This window comes from Knufia obscura (assembly GCF_036327395.1).
Source record: "Knufia obscura strain CCFEE 5817 isolate CBS 148926 chromosome Unknown scaffold_12, whole genome shotgun sequence".
NCBI classification, from domain to species: domain Eukaryota; kingdom Fungi; phylum Ascomycota; class Eurotiomycetes; order Chaetothyriales; family Trichomeriaceae; genus Knufia; species Knufia obscura.
Genome location: NW_027042698.1, coordinates 1,062,792 through 1,078,398, shown reverse-complemented (window position 1 = coordinate 1,078,398; position 15,607 = coordinate 1,062,792). Strand labels below are relative to the sequence as shown.

Below are 15,607 nucleotides of genomic sequence, written 5' to 3'. Positions count from 1 at the left end.
CCACCTAGTGTTCCATGTAGCATTACTGGAACAAGCACACTAAAACACCCCGCTTAAACACAGACAAGACATCGATCCCGAGTACCAAACACCAGAACAAAACATAGAAAAGATTATTGGCTATTCAGACTTGGATGAGCCCATGTACCTGGTAAAATGGTTAGGATAAGATGAATCAGAAAGCATATGGGTACCACGAACCGATGTCACGACCCAGCAGGTTTCCGACTTCCTTTAATATTCAAAATCTCGGACCAATCGAATTGCTGATCATCGGACACCGCGTTCCAATCAAAGGGAGGACACCCCGGATCCCCTTCAGGACCAGGACTAGGTAAGTCGTCCGGCATGTCCAGGTTCGCCGGGTCGTCCTAAAGAAGGAGGGGGTCTCGAAAATCGAACACCTGTTGTTCGGCGATCGAGGAGTCACCAGCCATCTCGTCCATCTCTCCCAACGCACGAGCCTCATGGTTAAGCAGGGCGTCCTGACGGCGCGTCAGTCGCTCCAGCTTCGCCTCCATGGCGGCCACGCGTTCCTCTTGAAGGAGGAGCTGTCTCGCAAATGTCACCATCAACTTGCGACCTTGTTTCGCTTGTTGCCGCAGCTCTTGCTTCTTATTCTCCAGACGATCGAACGTCGCCTGCGAGAAGTTACCACCACAAGTCATACCCTTCTTGGTACAAGGGCCACACTTCTTGTACCCACGTCGAATCATGTACGTCGTTTTCGACTTAACACATTGCGGACACGCCTCTATGGCTCGAATACCGGTTGCGATAATGTTGGTGCCGAGTCTCCGATATCGTTCAACTTCGGCCTGGGAACGCGACTTCGGCATTGTCAGCCATCACCAGGAAAAGGAAGGAAAAGACAAAGAGGAAGGGATATACCAACTATTTGTACTTGCGAGGACGCAAGTAGACTAGAGAGGGGATAGTGTTACGGTTTGATGCGCGACCAGATGGACACTAGGGCACACGCCAGGACACACGTCAGGGTATGCGCCAGAAGTAGAATCAGCCAGTGGGCTGAGACCAGAATCGGACAAGGACGAAAACAGTTTGGGACACGGAAGGACAAGCGAGAAAGCACGTGATATCCTAAAAGGGATCCAAGGTCACTAAGGTTCCCAAGGTTCGACCTTGGACAACCTTGGGCACCTTGGATAACCCCGAAGAAGGTATGGGACAGGAGTATATAGCAACGGCTCTCCTCCGTATAGTTTCCATAGCTTCGTAGTCAACCTAAGTTATACCAGAACCCTACCTGTGCATAACTCGACCTTGCATTGAATACTCACTGGCCCAACATCCCACTCAGCTTACTTGAGTAGAACCACTGAGGTTCCACTCGTACCATCACTGGTCACGTGGAGACACCGGCCTCATAACATATATCTTAAGTTAAATAACTTTTCTTTTATTTATAGTTTAAGTCCTTTAGACTTAGCTTATTCTTATAAATAATATCGTACTTTATTATATAGTATAAGTAAGAAACTATAGTTATAATATTTAGTATCGACTAGGTAATATTATTTTTACTTTAACTTTCAAATACCTTTCTTAAGCGTATCCCTTATTATTATTATATTATAAGTAGAACCTTTTTAACTAGTATAAATCTTTATAAATCTTAAGTTAAAAGAGGCTACTATAAAGATATTCTAAGAGATCTTATATTTATAATTTCTTTACGGGATTTAGTTAGCGAAGATAATATATACTAAAATATAAGTTTCGTTTATAGTACTAATATAGTACTTAAGCTCTAATACTTTATTATTATCTACTAACTCTTTCGATATAGCTACGCTCTCTCTTAACTATTTAATAATTTAGTAGTATAGTATAACTATAGCTAGTAAAATCTTATAAAAAGATATATTAACTATACTTTTAGAACGACTAAATAGACTAGCGACAACGCTTTACTTACTAAAGCGATAAATATTAAGAAATATCGCGAGGTATTTCCTTACTTTAAGATCTATTATATAGATTACCTTTAACGGTATATTATTATATTGCTATCTCTTTAAAGCGTTAAATATTTACGGACTTAAACTAGTTACTTACTATAGCGTTTATAGTTAAGTTTATATCTTTAGTAGTATTGTTTTACTACGAGCTACTCGGCTACTAATAGTAGGCCGTTTTATATAGTTATAATAGTACTATATAATTAAGATAAGTACTAGTATTATTATAGTTATCTCTTACTTAATGTCAGGATCTCGGGACGACCCTATCACTATCAGTGGCTAAATACTCTATTTACCTATAGGGGCGACAGCGATTCAACGCTTATAAGAAGCGGAAGAATCGCACACGCAACGCATCTATGTACCTATCCTATATTACGTACTATTCGTGACACTTAAGGGGGTCTATTTTAGCTATAGTAACGGTATTCTATAGTACTAAGTATATAAACTACGTTTAAGGTCTACTAAGTTATTATACTACTTCGTTATTAAGTAAGCTATACTATAATTAGACGAGTTCTATACTACTAGTAGCCTTTATAGTAAAAGTAGCTACCGGAAGCATAACTTAGCTAAAGCGGGTACTATTAATAGGCCTGTTAACGGTATATACGAATAGGCCCTAATAAGCCGATAAGGAATCTAATCGATACAATCGTTATACTAAGTGTTTACGATATTTGCACGTGCGTAGACCTCTATTAAGGCCACCGCAGTCGCAATTCTCTATGCTAGCCTTCGTACAGCTAAGTATTTATCGATTTATCTAATATTACACCCGTGATATCCTACTGTACCTCTTAAGTGGTATCTTATACCTATATCGACTATAAAAAGCGATAAATACATAAAAACGAGTGCTTAGCAGCCTTAATTTAACTACTACGATATTATAACGATCACTGCGCTTAAAACTACAGGGTCCTAACGTAATATTTAAAAAGTGGTGGAAAAAAGTGGGACGTCAGAAACTTGTCAAGACGATGGAATTTTCCTAGGGAGCAAGCCCGAAGACGTGACCCGGACTGGCTAATAGCTAGGTATCGGTCCTTTAGATCTTCTCCTAAAGCCCTGTTGTGCTATAAGTATCGTCCTGTTTCTAGCTGAAATTTCAGGGTAAGGCCGACCCGCTTTTTACCACTTCTTTTTGAATATTACGTTCCTACCCTATAGAAAAGAGCACCTCGTAACAATACTCAAGCGTAGTTACGTAGTTAAAGCACTACGTTGAGTGCTAACTCTAGATAAGAGAGTAACGGCTGTTATGTTATTACTAGAACGAACGAAGTACATAAAAAAGACTACTTTTAGAATTTCTACTTCCTCTTTCCTCGGGCGGATGGTCAGGTGACGCTAAAAAGCGGCGGGAGAAGGACGAGGAGCGCATTGAGTGCGATGCGACGCAGATTTGCGTCGTCTTGCCAAGGTTGTTGTAGTGATCCATTTGGAGACACGACTTAAATCAACGAATCGTGCGTGACTTAACGCGTGGACCACCCGTGTATTTTCAGCAGTTTGACGATAATTCAGGGCTGCGATAGCAGACTAGCATGCAAGATGTCAGAACAGACTGCGATAGCGTCGACAATATCACAGCCGCAGACGCAGGCTGAAGGTCATGGTGCTCCAGCTGCACCCAGCGCCCCTGCTGTCCCTGGCACCTCGACTGCATCGACGGCCCGTCCAGCCCCAGCACACGATGGCGAGAGACAACATGTTATCGAAATCATAGACTCACCCTCCAGAGCTTCCACAAGTACACCAAGGAGTATAGCACCCGCTGGACAGCGACCCTTGCCACCCTTCCAGCAATCTCATCAACATCAACATGGACAACCTCCAGCAGCTGCTCCGCCTCATGTTCAGAGACCCCCACAGCCTCAGCAGCCATTTTATGGCCAGCAGCCTGCATGGCCGCAGCTGATGGACAGGTGTCCTCGATGCTGGTATATCGCCGGACACCCGTTGTTCAATGCATCGCCCCAGCAGCAGCCCGAGCAACAAACAACGCCTCAAGGTCCCCTCAAGCCGACTTTTTTCCAGCACAACCGAGTCGAGCAGACACACCACAGCTACCCTGTCGGCAGCGGACCTCCGCCCCCAAACCATCCCAATGCCCATCTGTATATTGCCAACGGGGTCCCGTATACTCCTCCAGCACCTAAACCACAACCATCGAGACCACCGGAGATATCGCCTACGTACCCACCATCCCCCAAAGACCCGACCTCGTTCCTAGGCTATGGAGTAGCAGCCAACACCGTGCCCATGACAGAAGCTGTAGTTGAAGCAGACGGTTCAACACGTTACCGCAGACGCCGCGAGGCAAAGGGAGTCAAGCATCGCCGCCTCACCCGTGACGAACGAAGAGATATCTTACTGATGCGGCGGCTGGGCTACTCCTACGACGTTATCGCAAAATTCCTCGGAACTACAATCAGTGCAGTGAGCTACACGTGTAGACAGGGAACAGCTGATACAAAGCACCACATGGCTGGCCGCAGAGCGAACAAGCTACCGGACGAGATAATGGACAAGATGATTAGATACGTGGAAGATTATCTTGCCAAAGAGCGGGCTGCTGGTTTCGACAAGAAGACAGGAAAGAAGAAGATGACGCCCTTGACATATAGTATGATCAGAGATGCGATCTTCAAAGATGAGAATGGCGATATACCGCCTGAGTTCAAATTCACGGATGATGCGTTGAAGGCAATGTTGAACAAAAGGGGGCTGTGGTTGAGAACACCTTTTAGTCAGGCAAAGATCCAGGAGGCGAGAGCAAGAGGCAAGAAACAGTGGCTGGATAAGTGTGCGAAGGATGCGGCGGAGAAGGCGCGGGCTGAGGCCGCTGCTCGTGGCCAGATGATTACGGAAGACCAGCTAGCTGCTGCGAGGGAGCATGCTGCAAGAGAGGGTGAACACTCGCATGGTTATGCTGAGGCTGAAGCCGAGGCGCAGGCACAAGCGGAAGACGAAGAAATGCAGGAGCAGTACAGCGGCACTGAGTCTGCAGGGGACGACGACGAGGATATGGAGCATGACCACGATATGGAGACTCAGCTGAGGAGGGCCATCCAGACACATCCAGTGCACAATGGCTGATACGTGGCACAACCAAGTCAATGTTGATCATATGCTGATGTACTTTGAACGCTTGACGACAGCATGATAGGACGCAGTTGCTGGTATCATGTCGAGGAGTTTGGAGTCGTTGGACCGATTGATGTTGCCTTCTCAATTGATATTGCCCTCCCACCTGCGGATCGCCGTGATACGATGGCAATGCAAGCGACAGCGACCGACGTCGCACGCAAACACTCCATCTCACAATCCACTGGTACAATCACTAACACTCCGAGGACCACATCTGATCCAGTATAAAGTGTTCATCCTCATTCGAATTCGAATTCTTCATCCACGACTACTCGACTAAATACTATACCAGTACCCCGAAGTACTCTTTCCGTATACCATCATTTAGACTGTATGACCATCCTCGGAATTTGTCGACCTTCGACCATGAAAATGACAGCCAATTTTCTCGGTAGCTCAGCTGCAACACCGCTAAACAAGGCAGCTACGATTGCAAGTGCTAGTGACTGCCTCTCTTGACAAATGGTTGCTCAGGGAGGTCCTTGCTCTTCGTGGCATATAATTTCCAGGTACGCTATGGTTTGTGTTTATTTCACAATAGTTCCTTCGTACCTCTTCATTCTTGCCATGCTTCAGCTGCGCTGCTCATATCGGTAACTCGATCAAAATCATCGCTTCGGGTCCAGAACAGTCGGACTCCTGGTATCAACACGTGTGAGCTGTTCAATCAAGACAAACGACCTCATATGTACGAGCTGCAAGATGAACGCGCAACACTCGCCGCATCGTGCTGAGATGTTCACGCAAACATGCTGAAGCTCCCTTCGTAACCAGTTGAAATCAGGGTCTCGTTGCACGCGCGCCACAAGTCAAGGGAGACAAGCTTCAAGGCGCGTCATTTGCCGGGGTTAGTTTCCATCATGTTTACGCAGCTACGTCAACTGGAGCCCCTCCATCTGCCTTACAGGATCATTCAGACATCATGAACCAAGTTTTGGTCTGCAGAATGTAGGTACATATGAACTGACTGTCCTTCCTCACAGGCTGTGACTTCTGATCCCACAAATTCCACTTCATACGAACTTTCCAAATCAAAACTACAACTAACCAATTTATCACAATGTCTGGACTTATGGACAAGGCTAAGGAGGCCATGGGCAAGAGTGGCTCTAGCAGCGGCGGTGCTGCCCAAGGCGGTGCCGGCAAGGAAGACTACGCAGACAAGGGCCTCGATCAGATTGAGAAGAGAGCTGGCATGTCGCAGTCCAGAGAGACAAACGAGAAGATCACAGATGCTGGACGGGGCATGTATGAGAAGTCGACTGGCAGCAAGGTCAGCGATAAGGTATGTTGACTTGATCTCTATGCATTGAGATAACGACTGACAGTGATTCCCAGGTCAGCAACTAAACCATGTCATGAACATGACACCTTTACGACGACTATGTGATTATACAAATGCCGCAGCCGGCAATGCAGGAAAACAATATCCCACGACATGTTTCTGCCGAGCAAGATTAGTCGCCCATCATCAGTGGAAGTAGGCTTAATCCTATCATCATAAACATTTGCTCCATATCCATCATGTTTGTGGACTTTTCGCACCTCAAATTGACAGCCACCCCAACCTGCCGCTCTACATGCTGGATGACTGCGTGAAGGTCTTGTACAGATTCAGAAGGGTCTGTGTATGAGACTGACTCCTATGCCACATTCGTGAGAAGGTACAGATGAGGCAGTGCGACTCGCGTGACTCTTTATTCGGACCCGTTGTGGTTCGTGGGTGAGATCTCTATTATACAATATGTCGACATTTGCGGTGGCAGATGAATGTGTGCGAAGAGTCATGTGGGGGCCGTATTGCTTTTCATCAACAGCACCACGATTCTCGAACCAGGAACGTCCTTCGTTACCGCATGACAATTTCATCCTCGAGGCAGGCACGATGGGCCGCAATTCCTGGGAATGACGTCCTTGCCTGCTTCATACATGTGCATGCTCATTACCCAATACTTCAAAAGGAAGCCACGATCCGCCATCGCCTATCATTTCGTTGAACGCCCTCCATCACCATCTCCGTCATTTCTTCTGCCCACAACACCCAGGAGTACCCATGTAACACACATCGAATATAGCATTGAGAGCATGACTAGACCTTCATCTACAATGAAAGCCCTCTATCTACCTTCCCATCATTTCGGAAGTCATTCAGCCCTCGAAGTCGATCGTTCAACAGCCCCAGATCTGCATATTTCACGGTTTCACCCACCGCCAGAGTTTCCGATACTGCAGCAGGAAGATCTTGGGAAAGCCGAGGATGGCGACGACAGTGAGAGCGCTGCCACGGCTCACAAAGAGGACGACTCACATACGGGGAATGGCAAGGGAATGAGTATACAGCCCTCATCTTCGCGTACCAGCCATGCGCATCAATACCTTCTGCAAGTCATCGCAACATCTACTACACAAGGCGAGCTTGCACGGATCAACACGCAACTATCAGCTTGCTCCACTACACGACCGACTTGCATTCCCTGCCATGAGGTCGTTGGACGTATCGTCCGCATTCGTTCTCGGTCAAAGATTAGTTCCACTAGAGTCACCTTCATACGAGCACCCATGGGTTTACCGGAGTACAAGTTGGGGGATACCGTCCGTGGCTTTGTCGACTTGAGTCGCAATGGGGCGGCCGCTGAGCAGGTCGTAGCTCTCGAACATGAGCTATGTAAGGTTCCTTCTCCTCCTTCAGATATGAGTGTGGTGTCGACATGGCATGAAAAGCTCGTCGCAATACCTCTCGCTGCACTCACGGCGTAGCAAGCTCTGTTTACACATGGAGGATTGCAGGAGCCAGATGTTGCAACGAACAGGACCTCGCATCACGAGGTTGATGGCGATAAGCTAAGCCGGCATTCAGACCTCAAAAGGCTTCTTATCCTGGCTGGATCTAGTGAGGTCGGTCTGTGGGCTGTTCGCCTTGCAGCCGCAGCGCGATCTGATTGCCAAGATATTCACATCACGATGGTGTGCGAGTCTCGAGCCGACAACGGGTTGCAGCGTCCTAGAGCGAACGTCTTCATCTCCCTTGATTGCAGCAAAGAGTGGACCAGGAAGCGGCTCTATAACTCGGGACTCTTCGATCTAGTCCTTGCCTGTACGGACTCGGTGCTCTCAAGCACACTGGAAGTGTATACCGAATATACGTCAAACACAGGGCCGCGTCGTCCATCCGCTCTTATCCATTCCCGTTCGAAGATAATCAGTGTCGCGAAACCTCGGGCAGACGATCATGTTCGGGCCATGGAGGGGTGCGTGCATATCAATCTGTTCAGAAAGTATAACAGTGATGGGTTGAGCCTTCGTCCGGTCCAGCTGAAGTTCGACTTTTTCCGGGTCCAGCCGAGTGCTGAGCAGCTGAAAGAAATAGCGATCCTGATGAACAAGGGGTTGCTTGGAGGCACACACCAGCATGAAGTGTTGACATTGGATAGAGGTGGGGAGGCTCTCAAGAAGTGCGAGAAGATGGAACGGGTTACCCTATGTAACATTGTCATTCGTGTGTCTCCATCATAAGTACGCAATAGTGTTGATTTTCCACGAACTTGTCAGGGCGAGAGTCCGACGTTTAGGTAGATTGTGACAACATTCAACAGTTCTGAGCGCTTCCATCAACTTGTGATCTCCTTTATACGAGCATGCTAGTGCGCGCAGATCGTTGAATACAGACACGGGAAAGTATCAGTCGTAACTATTGCAACGGTCCTTGGAGCTTGGCATGGAGTATGTAGAGACAAGTGCTTCATTGGGTCAGACACATAATATCATGACAACGCTCTCGTCACACCATTCTTCGAGGTATTGCAACGCAAATATCGCATAGGGTGGTTGTTCGCGTCGATGAAGACGTGCAAAAGTACTGCACTTCGTGGTACGCGACTTCCACGCGTTGACGCGTTTTGCCGAGGTCTATCAAACTTTAAGGGTGCTCAAGCGCAGCAAGAACAAACTCATCCTCCTCTAATTTCAAACGGACCAATCTATCCAATCCGTATTGCCAAAACTACCATTCGGAAAGTGAAACACTTTGAGAGGACTGTCATACTGCGCCCATAGCTCTGAATCGAGCTCGATCATCACCCCATCACCCTCGTTCATTCGACCCGTCAGATTAAATCCTGGCCCGAAATCCTCATACTCTCCCATGAACGTCAAGTTCGTTACTCGCGGCTCGGACGATGACCACTCAACGTAGCCCGCGGGCAAGATGCTCTCATCAAGATAGTTTCTCGCGAAGACGGATCGATGCTGAGAGTTCCATGGTCGCCCAAGTGCGCATTCATGATTGATCGACAGCGAGTCATTGGCTTTCACGACACTCCCATCCACGATATACACCCCATACTCGTTCTCGAATGTGGTGTTCGTCCCCTTCCATGCCGTTACACCTCCACCACAACCACGCAGCAGAAGAGTCGAATTCGTGATCCAAAGAGTCCCAAATCCATACAAGAAATCCGTTTGTCCTCCAATCGAACTATGGCTAATGTACGTCGATGCATTTTTCCCGACATGAATTGTGTCTTGATACGAGGAGAATGAGCAGTGATAAAACCCGCTGTTCGCATATCCGGTGGATAGTGTCAGAGATGGTCCCGCACTGTATGGCAAGAAGTCATTTGTGAAGTTGAGGTTGTATGCTCGGAAGTTGGTGTTGCCAAAAGGTTGTTCTTCAGCAACGGCGAATCCAGTTGGTCCAGCTCCTGTAAGAGATGCGTTCAGGTCTGGCGCCACAGTCAGTACAGCAGTGAAAGCGTTGTCGCCTGTTCCTGCAACAGCACGCCACAAGACCTCGACAGTGTTCGATCCTAGATCATTGTGTGCATTTGTCTGGCCAAGCAGAGTGACTGGTCCTGCTCGAGTGACATTCACTTGCTCCTTATACGTTCCAGGAAGTATCAACAGAGTCTGAGAACTCGTATCGTGAGGGAGTGATGAAATCGCTGACTTGATTGTAGCATATTTGCTGTCGGAACCGACCAGAACTGTCTCTGATGGGCACCCTTCGAGAGGATCGGTCGTTGGAGCCTGGCATTCGACTCTCGAATATTCTTCCCATGGAGACTGATCACCGAGTGCAGCAACTAGCAGACCAGGGACTACCAGGAATACTCTACCAAACTTCATGGTCAAAGACAATTTCGAAAGAGTTGTTGCTTAACCGCAATTTGTTGAGAACCTGTAACCATGGTGGGCAGATCTGACAATATCAGCACTCAGGTAGTATCGAACAATGCATGGAAAGGTCTCCGAGGTATGAAGCTCAATCTGCGCGCATCATGCTCCAACAGGACAAGAAAGAGCCAAGCTTATCAAGACTCTCGGAGCATTTTCCAGCTTCCCCAGGTGATCGACGCTGCAGGTACCCTTGCAGAGTGTGCGGCAGTCGATTGGGGTTCCTTGGCCAGCTTATCCCAGAGAGGAAGCTCCTCGATATCAACCTGCCGACGGTGATCCGCCTTCGTTTAACCAGCACAAACAGCTCTTTGGGCGTTACACTTTTCCAGCCTAGACGAGACCATCACACGGTCTTCTCTTCAAGTACCTCCACCTGTACGGTCATGTCTCCGATCTACGCGTGTCTCTTAGGTTTGGAGGCTCGTCCAATGCTAATTCTCCACAACTGCTACCATGTCGCTTCAACCATTACTGTCCGCCACGCAATCGATAAACACACTTCCTCCAGCATTCCAGCATCAACCACCTGTTGCCAGCACGATCGATAACGTAGCAGCAGGTCATAGATCAAGATGTATACCTCAAGCTGCCTCGGCCTCACAGCAGCCTTATACTTCGCCTTCACCAGCGCCTCGCCACTCGCCGGCTCGACTGACCCATCGGATAGGCCATCATGCGTTCCAGCAAACTCGCCTACTCGGAGCAAAGTCTGCCATGTCAAGTCCCATAACGACCAGACAACCGACGATTCGGACTACATCTTGTCCGCACTTCACGAATGCAACAATGGCGGACACGTCATCTTTCCAGCTGATCAATCGTACTTGATAGGCACGGCGCTAGATCTCACCTTCCTCCAACACATCGACCTGGACATTCAAGGACACATTCTCTTCTCGGACGATACCGACTACTGGCAAGCCAACTCCTTCAAACAGGTCTTTCAGAATGCAACCACTTTCTTCCAGCTCGGTGGAGAGGACGTCAACATCTATGGAGGCGGTACGCTCGATGGCAACGGCCAAATCTGGTACGATCTCTATGCTGAGGACATTTACATCTTGCGACCAATTCTATTCGGGACTGTCGGCCTACACGGTGGCAGTATCTCTAACCTGAATATGAGGTACTCCCCTCAATGGTACAACTTTGTGGCAAACTCGAGCGATGTTGTCTTTAGCGATATCTCAATCTCCGGCTACAGCCAAAGCAACAACACAGCAAAGAACACAGATGGCTGGGACACTTATCGATCTGACTCAATCACAATACAGAACTCTGTAGTGAATAACGGTGATGGTGAGTACTGCTCTTCTTTGCTGTGCACCTGCTAACCGACAGACTGCGTCTCATTCAAGCCCAACTCGACCAACATCCTTGTACAGAACATGCACTGCAATGGCAGCCATGGCATCTCTATCGGCTCACTGGGTCAATATGCCAACGAGATCGACATCGTCTCGAACGTCTTCGTAACCAACATCAGTATGTACAATGCTTCGGACGGCGCACGCATCAAAGTCTGGCCTGGAAACCCATCTGCGCTGTCTGGTGACCTGCAGGGAGGTGGTGGAGGCGGCCTTGTCAAGAACATCACCTATGATGGCATGCTGATCGAGAATGTCGATTATGCCATCGAAGTGACGCAGTGTTACGGTCAGAAGAATCAGACATTGTGTTTTGAGAATCCTAGCAACCTTCGGATTGAGGATGTTACTTTCAAGAATATCCATGGCACAACTTCTGAGGCGTATGAACCACTGGTCGGGACTATCGTTTGCAGTAGCAACTCGACTTGCAGCAACATCAGAGCAGAAGATATCGTTGTGGTTGGACCGACTGGAAACGATGAATTTGCCTGTTTGAACGTTGATGAGAATCTTCTGGTGGGCTTGAATTGCAGTGCTGAGGCAGGTCAGACTAACTAGACGAACTGAACTCAAGTTCATTGTCCCCGAGGATGTCGTCAAAGGATTTTGCAATCAGCAGTTGCGCATTTGCCACTGGCAGTCGTGGTGGTAGCTTGTCCCGCAAGGCTCCGTAGGAAGATCATGATATTTCTCGCGCATGGACTTCCAACCGTCAGGTACCATCGTGTGCAGTAATCAGCATTGTAGATGTTTCGATCAGCCGAGACCTTCTTCTACCTCTTCCGCAGCAAGCAATGCTTTGTCTTCGTCAGTACCTGCTGGACCCTCGAAAACACGAAGTTGCCACGTCCCATTCACCTTCTGAACACCCACGCGAACATCTGGGGCCTCCGAGGACAATTTGTCGCCATGGCGCTTCACCACCGATGCCGCCAGACCGTCAACGGTCAGCAATTTCTGAACTTTGAGGATATCTTGCCTGGTTGTTTCATCCCAGAGGAGGTAAAAGGCTAAGCAAGACAGAGTCACGGCGAACCCTGCGTACCAGATGTTCAAGATCACAAGTGTAAACAACGGGGCTTTGCCGACTTGTGTCACGATTGCTGAATTCGCCAGAGCCAACGCGCTTGCAGGTGTCGATTTAAATGTGCCACCTAGTAAGCTCAAGCCGATGAGGCTGATGCTGTCTTGCACTTGTGACACCATCTCAGCTGCAGTCATATTCTCAGAGGTGCCGAGTCTCTCTTCTATTGCCTTCTTCTGGTCGGGGTCAAAGGCCTCGCTGCTGAAATATCCTGCGAGAATCGTAGCCCGCACCAGCTGCGTCGCAAGGTTGCTATGCTCGGCACCCGCATCCTGGACAGCCGGATAAAGGGTGGTGTTTGTCCACGAGTACGACATACCTCGTAGTGTCAAGTTACATTGGCTTGCTATCAGCGATGCATTGGTGAGCTGCGCGCGCTCCTCCAGGTCATAGTCGGTGTACATTGATGTCAGATTGGTAGGGTTTTCTTCCACCACATCCTTGAGAAATGCAACTAGTCCGACCTCGACAATCTCATCCCATGTGCTGTCGTTTTCGTAGTGAGTCCAGGTTATGTCAAACGCGTTGACCGAACTTTCAGGTTGCCACCATGAGCCAATAGATATCCAGTCCTCGGACGTCAGGTTGCCCGTCATGCCACCCGGACAAAGGAACTGCCAGCTATCCGTTGAGTCACTTTCCGGAGAAAAGGTACACACGGAGAGATTCGTATTGCACAGAGCACTGGCTCCGAAACTGCTGGCGGTGAATGTTTGGTAAGCTGCGCTGGCGCCAAATTCTAAATCAGCTTGATTAGGCAGCTGTGGTGCAAGGAACCGTGTTCCGTTCGCACTTCTGTTAATTCTTGTATCCGAAAACGGGCTGTCCACTAGCAAATCTTTGATGTGCCCAGTAAAGAGTGTAGAGTTCAGATCATCAACGGGCTTTCCAGAACATGGCCCACGCGTCAGATCCAGACAGTCCTCAGTGAAACCTCTCGAGTAGTAATAAGCTATTCCGACAGAAGCAGGGTCGTCAATGCTGTCGAGATACCACTTCGACTGAGATGACGTTGCCACGTGCAACCAGGTATCTGTCGCAACTATCGCTATACTTGATGACTCAACAATTAGTATGAGCAGCCAGAGACAATCGTGGTCACCGCAGGCTTGAAGAGGACTCTCACTGCACTTACCTCAAGGACATTCCGATAAGCTGTATTGCTGCAGGAAGCTCGATCACCCAACGGCTACGAACCTTTTGCTCTCCACGCTGCCATATTCCATTAAACCATGTCAACAGGGCCATCCTCTTGCCATCGAGTAGGTCAGTCAAGATGCCCAACTGTGTTGGCGTAGGCAGAAGCGATCTGTGAGCATTGTCAGACGTCCAAATCATATCGGCAGCTACCGCAAAGGACATCAAGGTCAACAAGGACCGGATCAACGGAATGGCCACACTGCTGGACCAAGAGGCCACGAGGATCAGGCTCGTGGCGCTGTAGTTGACATATATGGTGTTCGAGGAATAACCCGAGCTCAAGGGAAGGTCGTCAATCTTTGTATGAGCTGCGATCCCACATATTCACATAGACAAGTCCGAGAAGAATGCCTGTGAATGCTAGCAGCGGAACCACAACAAGCCCAGTGTGGAGAAGGATACTGTAATGACTGCGCAAAAGCCTGCTCATATGTGAAGCCATTCTTGAGGTCTTCCTATGTTCGTCGCTATTGTTGAGTTAAGGATCAATCTTACGGAAAAGGGCTCGCGCTATAGAGCGCTCTCGTCGATCGAGTACGCATGAATACGATCAGGCTGAAGCTGATGTGCTTTCCGGATCTGGTCAGAGGATTCCATCATGCCCACTGATCGTGGATGGTCGCTTCGGACGTGCGTTTCTGGCGTGCATGCGGCGTAGGGGCTGCAGCCAGAGCTCGTATCATGCCTCATGCACTGCTCATTAGTGTTGGGATGACCGTGATCGCACCAATACAGTGAAAGCATATGAGACCTAGGTAATCACGCTTGCGCATTGCTTAGGAAGTAGTCTGCTGCTTTCGGTCTATAGGCAAGTAGAACGAAACGTTCTTCCCGTTCCCACCATCCCAACAGAAGGACACGGTGCGCTCTGGTGGTGACAGCTGGTCCTCTAGACAGTGTGTACTTGCGGTAATGCTGCGTAGGAGGAATACTCGAAGGAAGTCTTGTCGAACTGAGCGCGTCTAGCAAAGTTTGGAGCCTACTACTGCCGCTAACACTGCAAGCCGTGATTAGGGGCCAGTGCTGGCCAATTGTCGACCCAATAATCTCGGTCGTAGGGTCCACGTTCAACGCGCCCTTGGCGCTAAAGGTCGATGCACAGGTCGTTCAGCAAGCACTCTGATCCTCGGGCCTTATAATGTGTAGACTTCGCTCTGTGGGCTTCTGCCTCGCACCAGCTGCTCCTCCAACGGTACCGGTTCGTCAGAGAAGCGGCGACAATATCATGTTAGCAGGCCCGCATGTATTGCTTCGAAACTTGTTAGCCCATCCTCGGGTTAGGATCCAAACGCGACACTAGCATTACAATGGCGAATGCGAGCATATCATTGCTACACGACCTGCGCAATATAATGCTCTTTGCTTTATGGCTGATTTTCCATGCACAAATTGGTCGAGCGCAAATAGCGGCATGGCAAGGACTTCGTGCGAGCCTATTTCGTGATAGTATCTATACAGAAGGGGGACGCATAACGAACGGAACTTGGGACGGTGAGGTATGGCAAGACACTCGCCTCTCAGGCAACAACCATAGCAACTTCTACAGCATCGACTTGACCAAACCGTTCAATGCCACAGATGCGTTCAGTTCGTTCAAATTAATACAATACAACTACGATGACACCATCCCTACC

At 48.6% G+C, this 15,607-nt stretch overlaps 7 protein-coding genes across 7 annotated transcripts; 4 read left to right on the top strand and 3 right to left on the bottom strand.

Annotated features, from left to right (window-relative positions):
• Positions 1-371: 371 nt before the first annotated feature.
• Positions 372-839, bottom strand: PMZ80_009185 (uncharacterized protein; the record flags this gene model as incomplete). Its single annotated transcript, XM_064877580.1, has 1 exon — positions 372-839. One exon carries the CDS (start codon positions 837-839, stop codon positions 372-374), a length of 468 nt encoding a protein of 155 aa, XP_064727082.1.
• A 2,706-nt stretch (positions 840-3,545) lies between these two features.
• PMZ80_009184 (uncharacterized protein) lies at positions 3,546-5,093 on the top strand (the record flags this gene model as incomplete). The annotated part of the gene is made up of 1 exon (XM_064877579.1): positions 3,546-5,093. The coding sequence occupies one exon, from the start codon at positions 3,546-3,548 to the stop codon at positions 5,091-5,093; it is 1,548 nt and encodes a 515-aa protein (XP_064727081.1).
• A 1,111-nt stretch (positions 5,094-6,204) lies between these two features.
• PMZ80_009183 (uncharacterized protein) lies at positions 6,205-6,494 on the top strand (the record flags this gene model as incomplete). The annotated part of the gene is made up of 2 exons (XM_064877578.1): positions 6,205-6,429; positions 6,483-6,494. The coding sequence occupies 2 exons, from the start codon at positions 6,205-6,207 to the stop codon at positions 6,492-6,494; spliced, it is 237 nt and encodes a 78-aa protein (XP_064727080.1).
• Positions 6,495-7,250: 756 nt separating this feature from the next.
• PMZ80_009182 (uncharacterized protein) lies at positions 7,251-7,901 on the top strand (the record flags this gene model as incomplete). The annotated part of the gene is made up of 1 exon (XM_064877577.1): positions 7,251-7,901. One exon carries the CDS (start codon positions 7,251-7,253, stop codon positions 7,899-7,901), a length of 651 nt encoding a protein of 216 aa, XP_064727079.1.
• Positions 7,902-9,107: 1,206 nt separating this feature from the next.
• PMZ80_009181 (uncharacterized protein) lies at positions 9,108-10,268 on the bottom strand (the record flags this gene model as incomplete). The annotated part of the gene is made up of 1 exon (XM_064877576.1): positions 9,108-10,268. The coding sequence occupies one exon, from the start codon at positions 10,266-10,268 to the stop codon at positions 9,108-9,110; it is 1,161 nt and encodes a 386-aa protein (XP_064727078.1).
• Positions 10,269-10,891: 623 nt separating this feature from the next.
• On the top strand, positions 10,892-12,247 carry PGAX1 (Exopolygalacturonase X-1; the record flags this gene model as incomplete). The annotated part of the gene is made up of 2 exons (XM_064877575.1): positions 10,892-11,618; positions 11,661-12,247. The coding sequence occupies 2 exons, from the start codon at positions 10,892-10,894 to the stop codon at positions 12,245-12,247; spliced, it is 1,314 nt and encodes a 437-aa protein (XP_064727077.1).
• Positions 12,248-12,445: 198 nt separating this feature from the next.
• On the bottom strand, positions 12,446-13,369 carry PMZ80_009179 (uncharacterized protein; the record flags this gene model as incomplete). The annotated part of the gene is made up of 1 exon (XM_064877574.1): positions 12,446-13,369. One exon carries the CDS (start codon positions 13,367-13,369, stop codon positions 12,446-12,448), a length of 924 nt encoding a protein of 307 aa, XP_064727076.1.
• Between the last annotated feature and the right edge of the window lie 2,238 nt (positions 13,370-15,607).